The sequence below is a fragment of the Littorina saxatilis genome, linkage group LG6 (genome assembly GCF_037325665.1).
Source record: "Littorina saxatilis isolate snail1 linkage group LG6, US_GU_Lsax_2.0, whole genome shotgun sequence".
Classification (NCBI taxonomy): domain Eukaryota; kingdom Metazoa; phylum Mollusca; class Gastropoda; order Littorinimorpha; family Littorinidae; genus Littorina; species Littorina saxatilis.
In genome coordinates, this window is record NC_090250.1 from 14,337,180 (window position 1) to 14,352,179 (window position 15,000).

The 15,000-nt window shown below is 42.5% G+C and overlaps 1 protein-coding gene across 1 annotated transcript in view; it reads right to left on the reverse strand.

The window, feature by feature from the left end:
* LOC138968578 (glycine receptor subunit alpha-4-like) overlaps positions 1-15,000 on the reverse strand; it is a 156,767-nt gene that overhangs the window by 87,530 nt on the left and 54,237 nt on the right. The window contains exon 2 of the mRNA XM_070341168.1: positions 1,927-1,956. Coding sequence (XP_070197269.1) covers positions 1,927-1,956 — 30 coding nt within the window. The remainder of the gene's footprint in view (positions 1-1,926; positions 1,957-15,000) is intronic.

A 15,000-nucleotide genomic window follows, 5' to 3' on the forward strand; every position in this document is an offset into this window, starting at 1 on the left:
CCTTGATTCACATTTGATTCACATTTTCCGCTTGGCGCTCAAGGCTACAAATGTAAATGAAGTCTCTACCAGCAGCATTAGGAGAACAAAAACTCTCCCCAACGATCATTGAACTTCCATTGCAGTTAAGATAAGTACAGGTTTGTGTGTGTGTGTGCGGGGGGGGGGGGGGGGTGGCCGCTGGAATTACAGTGGAACCTACTCTGGCGACCATCTCTCCACAACAACCGCCTACCATTACGACCACCCAAAAGTATCACCGACGGGTGTTTACAAAAAATATAATTCAATTTTCCTTGCAACCACCTGTTTATAACGACCAATCTTGGTCGTTCCCTCATTTGGTCGTTATGGACAGGTTCGACTATACCCGAAAAAGAAGAAGAAAGGCTGCGTATTTGGAAAAGTGTTAAAACGTAGTGTGAGGCTAGTATCAGCTCAGACATTTTAGTTGTGATTTAGAACGTAAGTGAGAACTGACGTAGGTTGGTTTAAATCCAAAGCTGGTTCAACGGTCAAACGGTCATTTGCTTTTAAGAGTACGCTCATAAGCCTAGCTTGTTGTGCTCCATGTTCCTAATTTCATGTATGCGGCAATAGTACCAATGAAATTTATTGAATAAACTTGTTTAAACCAACGGTCAAACTGTGTGCAGCTCTTGCTACAGGGGGTGCATACGTAGTGTGAGGCTGGTATTCATTAATTCGGCGTTTTGATTGGGATTTAGAACGTTAGAGAACCTTGACGTACGTTCGTGGAAACCCCGTGATGCCCATGCTTGTTTTTTATGGAACGCCAGATACGCCATGCCCCCGCGGACTTTCGAGCTATTCTCGTCGTTGATTGGTCAGAAATTCCGCCCGGACTTTTAATGTCCTCGCGCAATTCCTCGAGGAATTCCGCGAGGACTTTCGAGCTATACTCGTCTTTGATTGGTTCAAATGTCCTCGCGTAATTCCGCCCGGACTTTTATCGGGAACGTTCGTATGGGTTCGGCACTTTCTGCCGGGAGTTTTAGATCGAGAAATTAAAAAAAGTTGGAACGGAATAGAATCGGATCGAGGTTAAAATGTCCTCGCGCAATTCCGCCCGGACTTTTATCGCAAACGTTCGGCACTCGTTTTGCACGGACTTTTAGATAGAGACACCAGAACAGTGGGATTGGAAGAGAGTCGGATCAAAGAAACCAACATTAACCGCGCGCGCGCGTGTGTGAGTGTGAACACAGCTATTTCGTGGAAGTGGTTCTTGCAAACAGAACACACTTCAGATAAGTGCTCATGAGTTGTTTCCCTTGATTCAAATACAGGGTTTTGACTGACTGAACATAAAGATTCTGACCGTTTGTGCATCGGTTTGATTTGTCCACTATCCTTTTTTTCTGTGAGCGTGTATCATAATCGCACTCACACACACACACACACACACGCACACGCACATCTGAAACCCTGCCTCATCCCCCACCTCACCCTCTCCCCGATTTGGAAAAAGAAAGAAATATAATTTGAAACAGTATTATCTGACGCCCGAGCAATTATTCTCGGAACAGTGTAGTTCTTTGTGACCTTGGTCTTAACGAAAAATCTAGCAGTCTGATGAGTAACGGATGGCGCATGAAATGAGTCATTTGTGTCGTTTTACGCCTCTTTTTACAGTTCTACTTTGAAAGGATGCCGCACACACATAACAACAGTCCTTCCTTTACGCTCTTTTAAGTAAAAAAAGGTCTGACAAGGTGTGTACGTCGAATGACAAATACATACCCTTACTTGAATAAAATGCTATACCAGCCAAAAATAAACCAGAAAATACATATCTGACAACAACAACAACAACAACAACAACAATGGCGGGATACAAACGGTCATACACGGAAACATCCACTCAATCAAGCGTTAGTGTGTGCCTCACAGTTGTTTACTTACATTTTTTTGGGTTGGTCCGCATAGGTACCACTGAAACGAAAGAAAAAAGCCTTCACTGAGAAAGAGAATCCCTGAGTAAAGCTCATGCTATTGTTGTTGTTATTGCCGTATTTTAGACCCCCGGGCTGTCAGTATGTTTGTCAGTCTGTCCTTCTGTCCGCACTCAGATCCCTGGTGTTTAAGGGTCAATTGAGCTGAATTAGGCGTGTAGCTTGGACATGGGGTACACACGGTCGCATCAAAGAATAGCGTCCTACCTTTCACGGAAGAGGGGATATTGAGAATACTATATGGTTTGCTGTGTCGTACCATATTTACACGAGTTTTATTAAAAAAAAATTGAACTGTGAGCGAAAGCGAGCTTTTCAATATTTGAAAAAGCAACGAGTGTAAACCTGGTACGACACAGCAAACCATGCAGTGTTCTGTTTATCCTACATACTGTACTTACGTGTATTTTACTCAAAACGTCCCGCAGTCGAGGCGTGCAAATTGAAGACGCTTCTTTTGGAAGCTTCTTCTGTTACCATAACCAAGTTTTGATTAATTTACTAGTACATATTTGGAACGGGGCTTTCATTACCTGTTTAGGGTCAGCACTTGTTGTTTTCGTTGTTGCCGTTCTTAGGATTATTTTAATTGCTGTTTAACAATGACATGCTGTAATGAGAGAAATAAGACCTTGATTTAGAGACGGAATCCCTGTAGTCCACCTCATGCTAATATTATTATTTTGCCGTTGTAATTTTCGTCGTCGCTGTCCTTGTGATCGCTGTCCTTGTGATCGCTGTAATTGCTGTTTAACAAAGCATGCCATTGGGATAGTGATTTGTGTTGCAAGGCATGTATGATTTTGTATTCCCCCGACTCACATTTGATTCACATTTTGCCACTCCGCATTCAAGGCTACACATGTCATTGAAATCCCTCCCAGGAGGATTGGGAGGGGAAAAAACCCACCCCCAACGCTCATTGACATTTTGCCACTCCGCATTCAAGGCTACACATGTCATTGAAATCCCTCCCATTGACATTCAATTGCAGTTCAGTTAAGTACAGGTTTCGGGGGACAGACGATAGAACTAAAAGAAAAACATCGGGAAGATGGAGGGGGTTATTAGTGAGTAAAGGTTATATAAGATTGATTGTGGAATGAAAATCAATCATGGCAGGTCCTACACTTCCTGTTCCTGTTGGCCGATACAACTCGTGCGTCACTGGGTGGACTTGTGTGGGAGCTGTTATTGAATATGTCCATTATATATCCATCAAAATTACACGCTTGGCATATTTGGTTGTCAAAGGGCGTGGAATCAAGCCTTAAATCAATTCCTAACCCATGCGCACACGAGTTTTGCCCTATACTTACCATCATAATACAATAAACCGAGGAACAGGGGACAAGATTTAAAAAAAAATACGGCGGACGCAATAGCCTAGCGGATAAGATGCAAGCCTTCCAGGGGCGGACGAGGGGGGGAGGGGGGGCACAGGGGGCACGTGCCCCCCCCCCGAAAAAAAATTGGAAAGCTGATTCTATGACTATTTCTAAGTTCAAATGGCACCAGATGGCACCATTTTGCTTCTTTGGGCCAAAAAATTTTCCGGGGGGGCATGCCCCCGGACCCCCCTAGCAAATTCGGGCGCTTCGCGCCCATCACATTCACTTTCGATTCAAAGTGCCCCCCCCCCCCTTACAAAGCAACTGATCCGCCCCTGCCTTCTGTGTGGAAAGTTGAGTGTTCGAATCCCGGCCGGGATTGAGATAAGGGTTGAGATTTGTCCAACTCTCCGAGGTCAACTTACGTGCAGACCTGCTAGCGCCTTATCCATGTTCCGGTGTACACCCGAGAGTGACACTCGCGGAAATCCTGTAATCCATGTCAGAGTTCGGTGGGCAATAGAAACATCAACATACCTGCGATACTGTCATACATGTAAAAACCCTCTTGTGCTAGAAGAAGAAGAAGACGAAGAAGAAGAAAATGAAGAAGAAGAAGAAGAAGAAGAAAGAAAAATACAAGAAAAAGACACAAACATCAACACAAAAACAAACTGGCGAAATCAAGTATTAGAAGAGCAATTTATCACTGTCAATCTGTATTTTTGTCTATAGATTTTTTGTTTCGCTTATGTGTTTGTTCAGTTTCTTAATTTTGTCGTTGTTGTTGATGCTTTTTTTCATTTCTGTGCGATTGTTTTTGTGTGTTTTTTCTTTGTGGTTTTGTTTTGATTCGTTAAGGTTCCCATTTTAGTGTGTAAAAAGCAACCCCAGCCAGATGTTGATTAACTTATCTAGGCCTCTCTCTCTCATTAATATCACTGTTAATGAATTTTCTCTATACGTCACCTCACCAGCCCTTAACCAATCAGTCATCGCATGAAAAGTAACGCCGTCAATTGCAAACTTGCATAAATCGTAGCAAAATAACTACTTAATAAAGTCTTCCAAAACTATCAATGCTTAAACACCAAAAGAAGCAAGTGAAAATGAAAACAGATATGTGTCATAGTTATCATTGTGTATAGCGGGCCCGGGTGTTTCAGGGATCTGGATTTTGGAGCTGGAGCTGGCAGTATTTTGCGAACTGGAAGCTTAGCTCACGTGTTCTACACTACTGGCGCACTGTTTACTCAGTCTTCATAAATCAAGGCCTTAGCTAATATACAGCCTACCTGGTTCTATTCCCCAACGTTATAGCCCTGCTGAACCCAGCACATGCCCCGTGCAGATACACAATGACAGACACAGCTAGAGCATCTCGTAGCGGGCACGTGACACCCAAAAATACTAAAACTCGCGCCGCTGTGTATTTTGCGAGGGTCTGCAGGTTGTAGGCTGTTGTAAGTGTTTATAACCTTGTTCTGCTCGATTTCAAGGATGAGTTCTATATATACCTATGTGGCGAACTAAGGAGCAGGAGTCCTGATTTCCCTCCTTCACTCTGTCTGTCTGAATTGCCTTAGCAATTAAACCATTCTGACTTCTGTCTGTCTGTCTTTCTCTGTCTGTCTGTCTCAGTATCAGTCTGTCTGTCTGTCTGTCTCTGTCTGTCTGTCTGTCTCTGTCTGTCTGTCTCTCTCTCTGTCTGTCTGTCTGTCTCTGTCTCTGTCTCTCTTCTAAGGACAGCCGGCCAAAATAGTTCAATCTTGTCATACTGCTGCAGATGTTAACTTGCGTGTCTAAATGTAGAACTTTCTGCAAATATAGACTCGTACCACCACTCCGATGGTCTGAATTTGCTTTCGTCTCTAGGATTTCTCTATAATCCTCTCATTTCCTTCAAGTCTCTCACGTTTTCTTCTCCCCATCCCCAGTGCTTGATAGGGGAGTCTCTTGTGTAGCCATGCTGATTAGGCCAAAAAAAAAATAGGTGTGGTTACGGTAACATAGCCAAACAAAATAGGGTAGGTAGGTAGGCAATCACTTTTTTTTTTTTTTTTTACTTTTTTTTCTAATGTGTACAAATTAAACCTACTTGACAGGGAAATAAGTGTGCGACTCGAGCGCTTTCGCTTTCATTGCGTTTTGTGCACTCGTTTTTTTTGTTTTTTTTGTTTTTGACAAATGTAATAAAAAGTTATAAGGTCGGCCCCTAAAAATAGGGTAGGTCGGGTTACCGTAACCACACCTATTTTTTTTTTAGGCCTTACTGAAAATGTCCATGCTTCCATGGCTTGGCTACGGTGCGCGAACGAAGATCATTGAAGGGGTTAGTCCGAGTCGTCTGCAATTGTAGACTGCTGATAATGTCACAAAGCCTCACAGGCTATGTGTCTTTTTTGTTTCCCTCCCTGAATTATTCCTCCGTGTATAATGTGCCCAAGTAACTTCAAGTTACTAAGCCTTGCTTACTGTGATTATTGATTTACATTCATCCTGCTGGAAATATGTCCCTCGTCTACAGTCTCCTTGTCTATTTAATGTTCTACGTCAGTTCTTGCAGGCACGTTATACCTACCACAGTATATTCATATAATAAACAAGTCGCGTAAGGCGAAATTACTACATTTAGTCAAGCTGTGGAATTCACAGAATGAAACTGAACGTAGTCCGCCGCTAGTGCAAAAGGCAGTGAAAGTGACGAGCCTGTATAACTGACGATGCTACGAGTATACGGTCTTGCTGCGTTGCATTGCGTTCAGTTTCATTCTGTGAGTTCGACAGCTACTTGACTAAATGTTGTATTTTCGCCTTACGCGACTTGTTTCAGATTGAGATTGTAGTAATCAATATTGTAGTCGTAGAATCACAAGATAAAAACATCAACAAACAAGTCGCGTAAGGCGAAATTACTACATTTAGTCAAGCTGTGGAACTCACAGAATGAAACTGAACGTAGTCCGCCGCTAGTGCAAAAGGCAGTGAAAGTGACGAGCCTGTTTGGCGCGGTAGCAATTGCGCTGTGCTTCATAGCACGCTTTACTGTACCTCTCTTCGTTTTAACTTTCTGAGCGTGTTTTTAATCCAAACATATCATATCTATATGTTTTTGGAATCAGGAACCGACAAGGAATAAGATGAAATAGTTTTTAAAACGATTTCGGAAATTTAATTTTGATCATAATTTTTATATTTTTAATTTTCAGAGCTTGTTTTTAATCTAAATATAACATATGTATATGTTTTTGGAATCAGAAAATGACGAAGAATAAGATGAAATTATTTTTGGATCGTTTAATAAAAAAATAATTTTAATTACAAGTTTCCGATTTTTAATGACCAAACTCACTCATTAGTTTTTAAACCACCAAGCTGAAATGCAATACCAAACCCCGGCCTTCGTCAAAAATTGCTTTGCCAAAAATTCAATCAATTTAATTTAAAAATGAGGGTGTGACAGTGCCGCCTCAACTTTTACAAAAAGCCGGATATGACGTCATCAAAGGTCATTATCGAAAAAATGAAAAACAATGTCCGGGGATATCATACCCAGGAACTCTCATGTCAAATTTCATAAAGATCGGCCCAGTAGTTTAGTCTGAATCGCTCTACACACACACACAGACAGACAGACACACACACACACACACACACACACACACACACACACACACACACACACACACACACACGCACAGACAGACACACACACTCACACATACACCACGATCCTCGTCTCGATTCTCCCTCTATGTTAAAATATTTAGTCAAAACTTGACTAAATGTAACAAAACCACGGAACAGTGAAACTGGAAAACACACACACACACACACACACACACACACACACACACACACACACACACACACACACACACACACACACACACACACACACACACACACACACACACACACACACACACACACTCCAAAACAGGGCAAATCCAGCCAGCCAAATTGTCAACCTTTTGAGGGTCGTCCGTCCTTAGCCGTTTCAATACTTCCACCTGAAAGATGCTCATATCCAGCACCAGCAAATGCCCTCGTAAAGCGTGTGCATCCTAGGCCATTTCAACGAATCCCTCTCGAAAGATGATCAATCGCAGTCATGGCTTCGTGCATGTGTCATCCCGGCCCCCTCCCTATCCATAGAGCGTGCATCCTTGGCCAGTGGAAAGCTCCCATGAACAATGATCAAATCCGGCCATCTGACTTCATGAATGTGTCACCCTGGGCCGCTCCTAAAGAGCGTACATCCTTGGCCATTTCAACGACTCGCACTTATTTAATGATTTATTCCAACCCCATTTGCAAGCGCTCGGACTCGTGACCCCATGGCCAAAGCAAGGCTCCCATAAACAAAGATGGAATCCGGCCAGCTGACATCATGAATTTGTCACCCTAGCCTCTTATCAGAGAGCGTACATCCATGACCATTTCATAGACTACCTCAGTACAAAATGATCACATTTAGCAGAAAAATGCACACATTTCCCACCCTGTGCTGGCAGTAGTTTGCAGCAATGGCCGCAACAAACAATTTTCCGCTCGGCTCCCTCCAGCTCAATGTTTTCCGCGGCTAGCCATGATGACAAATCTAGGCAAGGTGAAAGGCAACGTACGTCCTTCCCATGTGCATGATACTTTTCGACGCCACATGTCTGCCTAAAACTTCCCATGTGCATGATACTTTTCAACGCCACATGTCTGTCTAAACCTTCCCATGTGCATGATACTTTTCGACGCCACATGTCTGCCTAAAACTTCCCATGTGCATGATACTTTTCGACGCCACATGTCTGTCTAAAACTTCCCATGTGCATGATACTTTTCGACGCCACATGTCTGCCTAAAACTTCCCATGTGCATGATACTTTTCGACGCCACACGTCTGTCTAAAACTTCCCATGTGTATGATACTTTTCGACGCCACATGTCTGTCTAAAACTTCCCATGTGCATGATACTTTTCGACGCCACATGTCTGTCTAAAACTTCCCATGTGCATGATACTTTTCGACGCCACATGTCTGTCTAAACCTTCCCATGAAATAAAAGCATCCCTCCACATGGACACACACCAAAAACAAATAGTGTGGCTGCATTCCGTTGATGGCGGGAATGGTTCTGCTGCATACGTTTAGCAGATTGACATCAAATCAATATCAAAATCAATTCAACGAAACATTCCTATTATGCACAGGAAGCATCCAGGTTGTTGTTTTTTGGCGTGTATTTTCAGTTGAAAGGTGCTCTTATTCCATGTTTCAAGGCCAACATCGCGGGCGCGAGAGATGTAACTCGGTTTTCTCGTGCCTTGTGCATGTAAAATATCCGGTGTCGCTCGCAACGCTAAATTTGATCTCTGTGGCCTTATACTATAGCAAGGCTTTGTCTTCTGAGGACGGATGTTCGGCTTTAAGCCTGAAGAGGTCTGTGGTGATATACAGGATGTTTGTTTTTCATTCGTTTGTTTTAATTAAGCATTGTATTTCTTTTTTTCCCTCTAATGTACCAATCACACCATCAAATAACATTTATCCATCCACTCCCAATGTTCTTTCGCTCACTCTCTCCGAATTCTACCTGTCGTAACATAAACAAAATTTCAAGTGAAAGCTCTATTTTGAGATGTTTGGATGCAAATCATTCAAGACATTATTCTCACTGTTGCAAAACAGGATGGTTTTCCAGGTATGGTCAAATCTCAAAATGTTAACAAGCCAGCCTGGCGGGTTAATTCAAGAAAGTCACTAGCCCGCCAGAGATTTCGCTTGTCCAGTACATATCACAGTTTCAACATCACATTTTATATGGCTTTGAAACTCGATAGTACAACCAAAAGTGTTGCATTTGACCAGAATGTTAACTGGCCAGCCGGGCGAGTTGTCAGGCGGTTTCTACTAGCCCGGCAGATGTTTTACTCGCCCATGGTGATCGGGCGGACGATTTGGCCATGCCTGTTTACACAGGAAGGACCGTACCTTTACCAAACGCACCCTTCAGTCAATTCTGATCGGACAGCTTTGCCGGTCGACACGGAAGGGGATAGGACCCAGGAAATCCTATTCCCCCAATGAGCGATCTGCTCCCCCAAACTGCCGATAACTTAGAGCGGTCATTAGATCTAAAGGATTGTGTGACAGAACTAGCCTTGTATTTTTTAGTCAAGGACGCTCATAATTGCGGTGCTTGTGAATGGCTGAGCTGAGGGGTTTCGGGTTACCTTTGTCGTATTGCGTCCGTTATTATTTTCTTTTTGTTAGAGCGTCAGAACGTTTTTGAGACGGGAACAAATGCAGCGTTTCTAGTGTTTCTGCGTTCAAAGGAAATATAAAATACGGCTTTTTTGGCTATCGCCGTTTGGGGTGCCTTTGGGATTCTAAATCTAGCCTGAGGTCGCGTTTTTGATGTTAGTAGAATGTGCTCTGATTTTGGATGCCATTTTTGTGAAGAAAAATACATTTATCTCTTCGCGGCAGAGCATTTGTCCATTTTTTGGGGAGATGATGAAATGTCGGTTTGTCATCTTTAGAACCTGCAGCAGGTTCACGAATCTCTCTCAACACATCTTGAGTGATGTTATTGCTTATGCAGCACAGTTTTGGTATTGTGTCAAAAAAACTAAAAAAAACACATCTCGCTTTTCCTTAAATTCCCATTTTGCCTCAGCACCCTACTGTTGGCAACACCTTTAGCGATTTACATATTCATGGCGAAAAATGACAAATGAAAGCGTCATTGAAATAATAGTCAGGAGTTATTACGGTAGCCCTCAATGCAAAACTTTTTTCATCCAATGCTTTTTACTTGGGCAAAAATGTCTTGATGTGTATCTTCTTGATGTGTGTGGACTCTGTGGCCGGGTGGTAACGCACTTGCGCTCGGAAGCGAGAGGTTGCGAGTTCGACCCTGGGTCAGGGCGTCAGCAATTTTCTCCCCCCTTTCCTAACCTAGGTGGTGGGTTCAAGTGCTAGTCTTTCGGATGAGACGAAAAACCGAGGTCCCTTCGTGTACACCACATTGGGGTGTGCACGTTAAAGATCCCACGATTGACAAAAGGGTCTTTCCTGGCAAAATTGTATAGGCATAGATAAAAATGTCCACCAAAATACCCGTGTGACTTAATTGGAATAATAGGCCGTGAAAAGTAAGATATGCGCCGAAATGGCTGCGATCTGCTGGCCGATGTGAATGCGTGATGTACATGATAGTGTAAACAAAAATTTCCATCTCACACGGCATAAATAAATCCCTGCGCCTTAAATATGTGCGCGATATAAATTGCATAAAAAAAATTAAAATCCCTGCGCTTAGAACTGTACCCACGGAATACGCGCGATATAAGCCTCATTTTGATTGATTGATTGATTCTTTCTGACCAGTGGGACCTCTGATGAGATTATCTTGCGCAGTAGATTACATGTTGCACAATGTTTCCTTGGTAATATTTTGTAAGCTGCATTGTGAAAGCAGATACAAATGATCCTGTGTTTCGTTGTAACCCATATCTGACAATTTCCGCTCTCGATTTATATCTGGCTGTTCGAGGAATCTGTGGCTTTGGGGAATATCGTGGGAGAGACATTTTCACCTTCAACATTATTGAGGAAAAAATTGCCTATGGGAGGTAAAAATGCACCAACTTCCCCCTAGATGGTTTGACCTTTTATATCTTCTTCCCTTCGAAACCAAATGAGATAACAAAAATGATAATAATAACAAAAAGAAAATGAATAAACATACATGAGTTTAAATACATTTGGAATAAAACAAATTCTGTTCAAAAGGAGAGGGAAAGGATGGAGGGTACCGTTCATCCCGCGTTGATTAAGAACATCCTTCCACTTGGTCACATACCAATAATTAACACCCTTACTTCTTGGTGTGGTGGGCTGATTTTGTTTGATGAATTAATTTCTTAAATAGCAACTAGTGGCGATTACGAAATTAATTCATCAACAAATGTGACCCTCCACCACGAAATGAGTCGCATGTCACCTCGCGCGGTTCTGCGCTAGGCTTAATATTATAAGTCCGGGGAGTGTCTGGTAACAGTGTGAGGGTCACCTTAGTCACAGGCTTATAACTCAAACAGTTTTCGCTCTTTTCTAAAACGGTTTTCACCTCTGGATAGAGCATAAAAAACTCTTTAGGAAAATGTAAAAATATGAAAATCATGCAAAGGTGACATGTGACTCATTTCGTGGTGGAGGGTCACAAATGTCCACGGTGCACAGAGAGCCCCCAGGCTGTTCATTTTTGGTATGTGACCAAGTGGAGGGGTGGCCTTATCCTATGTAAAAGCCTGGCCAGGTAGCTCAGTTGGTAGAGCACTGGACTTGTGATCGAAAGGTCGCAGGTTCGAATTCGGGCCGGGACGGACACGGGTCAACTTTATGTGCAGACCCAGAGACGGAAGCCATGTCCCACCCCCGTGTCATCACAATGGCACGTAAAAGACCTTGGTCATTCTGCCATAAGTGCAGGTGGCTGAATACACCTAAACACGCAGACACCTGGGTAGCGCGACTCCGTTGCTGCTAGCTTTCCACTGGGAGGAAGCGACCCGAATTTCCCAGCGATGGGACAATAAAGTAATGAAAATGAAAAAAAAAAAAAAAGATATGGTGAGTCCAACTCCTTTCACTGTGTGTCTTCCAACAAACGGGAGCGGACGACGGGATAAGCTGGAAACTTGTGATTTTGTAAATCCAATGTATCATACATGGAGATCCTAATTTGTTCATGACAACCACTCTGAATTGAGACGAACACGTCCATCTATTTGTCACAATCGCGATCGACGTTCACTTTTCTTGAGCGAAAACGCCCGCAACCATCTTTTCTTGATACATGCATTCAATGATAAATCTTTTGTGGCAAATTTTGCTCTTGTCACAAGCACACTACAGGCATAAAAACCCGTTATTCGCGCAGTGTCAAGACTTTATTTCAAGGGGATTTTCCTCCTAATCGGACTAGGAAACGTTTTCCTCAGACAAAACCCGTCTCCCGCATGGGACCCGGACACACATGGATTTTCTTGAAATTGGAAGCAAAGCCTGTGCCCGTGTTTTTGTCTGGAGGGGGGAATGGCTCTGAGGATGGCTCTCTGTCAGCTGGGAGAGAAAAGGGGTAATCTTCTGTAATGTCCATTTTATAGTCAATGGTTAGAAAGCAGAGTCTAGACTTCCATTAGAGGTGAGAAAGGGCGTTGAAGCGAGCTTTCCGAACAGTGATTAAGACTGAATGCCCGGTGTGGTGTGACCGTTTAGGGCAAGTTGTTCAAGGTGGTGGTGGTGGTAGTGGTGAGGGGGGGTGTATTTATGAGCTGGGGACCGTGGGTGGTGGTGGTGGAGGTATATTGGGTTGTACGGGACAACAAAAGAAGGAGTTCTGTTTAACGAAACACTATAATGAAGTATAATTCCAGGAGACATTAAAACAAGTCGCGTAAGGCGAAAATACAACATTTAGTCAAGCTCAGTCGAACTCACAGAATGAAACTAAACGCACTGCATTTTTTTCCGCAAGACCGTACACTCGTAGCATCGTCTGTCCACCACTCGTGGCAAAGGCAATGACATTAACAATCCAGAAAAGCGCGGTAGCGGTTGCGCTGAGGAGGATAGCACGCTTTTCTGTATCTCTATTCTTTTTAACTTTCTGAGCGTGTTTTTAATCCAAACATATCATATCATATTTATATGTTTTTGGAATCAGGAACGGAAAAGGAATAAGATGAAATTATTTTTAAATCGATTTCGGAAATTTAATTTTAATTATCATTTTTATATTTTTAATTTTCAGAGCTTGTTTTTAATCCGAATATAACATATTTATATGTTTTTGGAATAAAAAAATTATGAAGAATACGATAAACGTAAGTTTGGATCGTTTTATAACAAAATAATTTTAATTACAATTTTCAGATTTTTAATGACCAAAGTCATTAATTAAGTTTTAAGCCTCCAAGCTGAAATGCAATACCAAAGTCCGGCCTTCGTCGAAGATTGCTTGGCCAAAATTTCAATCAATTTGATTGAAAAATGAGGGTGTGACAGTGCCGCCTCAACTTTTACAAAATGCCGGATATGACGTCATCAAAGACATTTATCGAAAAAATGAAAAAAACGTCTAGAGATATCATACCCAGGAACTCTCATGACAAATTTCATAAAGATCGGTCCAGTAGTTTACTCTGAATCGCTCTACACACACACACACACACACACACACACACACACACACACACACACACACACACACACACCACGACCCTCGTCTCGATTCCCCCCCTCTATGTTAAAACATTTAGTCAAAACTTGACTAAATGTAAAAAGAACCTGTCTCGAAGTCTTCCATCGTTGTGATTGTTCGTAATGTGACATCAAGTACAACAACACATTTTTGTTGGAATGTATTTTGAGTGATCGGGACTCAAATTCTTGAAGCCAGAATAGGCTAAACAAGAGAGAGAGAGAGAGAGAGAGAGAGAGAGAGAGAGAGAGAGAGAGAGAGAGAGAGAGAGAGAGAGAGAGAGAGAGAGAGGGAGAGAGTGAGGGAGGGAGGGAGGGAGGGAGGGAGAGACAGAGAGAGAGAGAGAGAGAGAGAGAGAGAGTGAGAGAGAGAGAGATAGCTCTGTTCGTGTGTGTGTGTAGTACTGTGTGAATTGTATACTGAATCAATATCGCGACTAACACATTTTTCAATCTGCGTAATTATTTTAGGAAAACATTCTTGTTCTGTTCAGATAGCAACCATACTCCTGTTTTAATGGAGTGGCCGCGTGTCTTCAATCAATCAATCAATATGAGGCTTATATCGCGCGTATTCCGTGGGTACAGTTCTAAGCGCAGGGATTTTTTTATTTTTTTAAATTTTTTTTATGCAATTTATATCGCGCACATATTCAAGGCGCAGGGATTTATTTATGCCGTGTGAGATGGAATTTTTTTACACAATACATCACGCATTCACATCGGCCAGCAGATCGCAGCCATTTCGGCGCATATCCTACTTTTCGCGGCCTATTATTCCAAGTCACACGGGTATTTTGGTGGACATTTTTATCTATGCCTATACAATTTTGCCAGGAAAGACCCTTTTGTCAATCGTGGGATCTTTAACGTGCACACCCCAATGTAGTGAAGCGTGTCTTAGTGGAATGATGCTCTTATTCTATGCACCTTTAAATCACAACGATACTCCACAACCATAAGAAGAAGGGTTGTAGGCGTGAATCTTTAAATCTCAACGATACTCCACAACCATAAGAAGAAGGGTTGTAGGCGTGAATCTTTAAATCTCAACGATACTCCACAACCATAAGAAGAAGTGTTGCAGTCGAAACGAATAACGTGCCGCAATAAACACTACTCAGAGTTTCCAGGAGTATGAAGCTCTACACGTCTGGTACCTATTTCCGGTCCTGACCGATCGTTGGGACGGACACTGGGTGAAACTGGACTTGACGAGAAGTGTGATCAATTCGGGCAGCTGCATTCGTCATTCCACGAACTCATTTCCCAAACTGGGGCAAGAGTCGGGTTGCTTAAAAACCCTATGTTCAGATAATGAACAACGTGTCTGTTTGTTTGGAAACCCCATGTTCAGATGATCAAAAAAGTGACTGTTTTGCTTAGAAACCCTATGTTCAGATAATCAACAAATTGATTGTTTTGT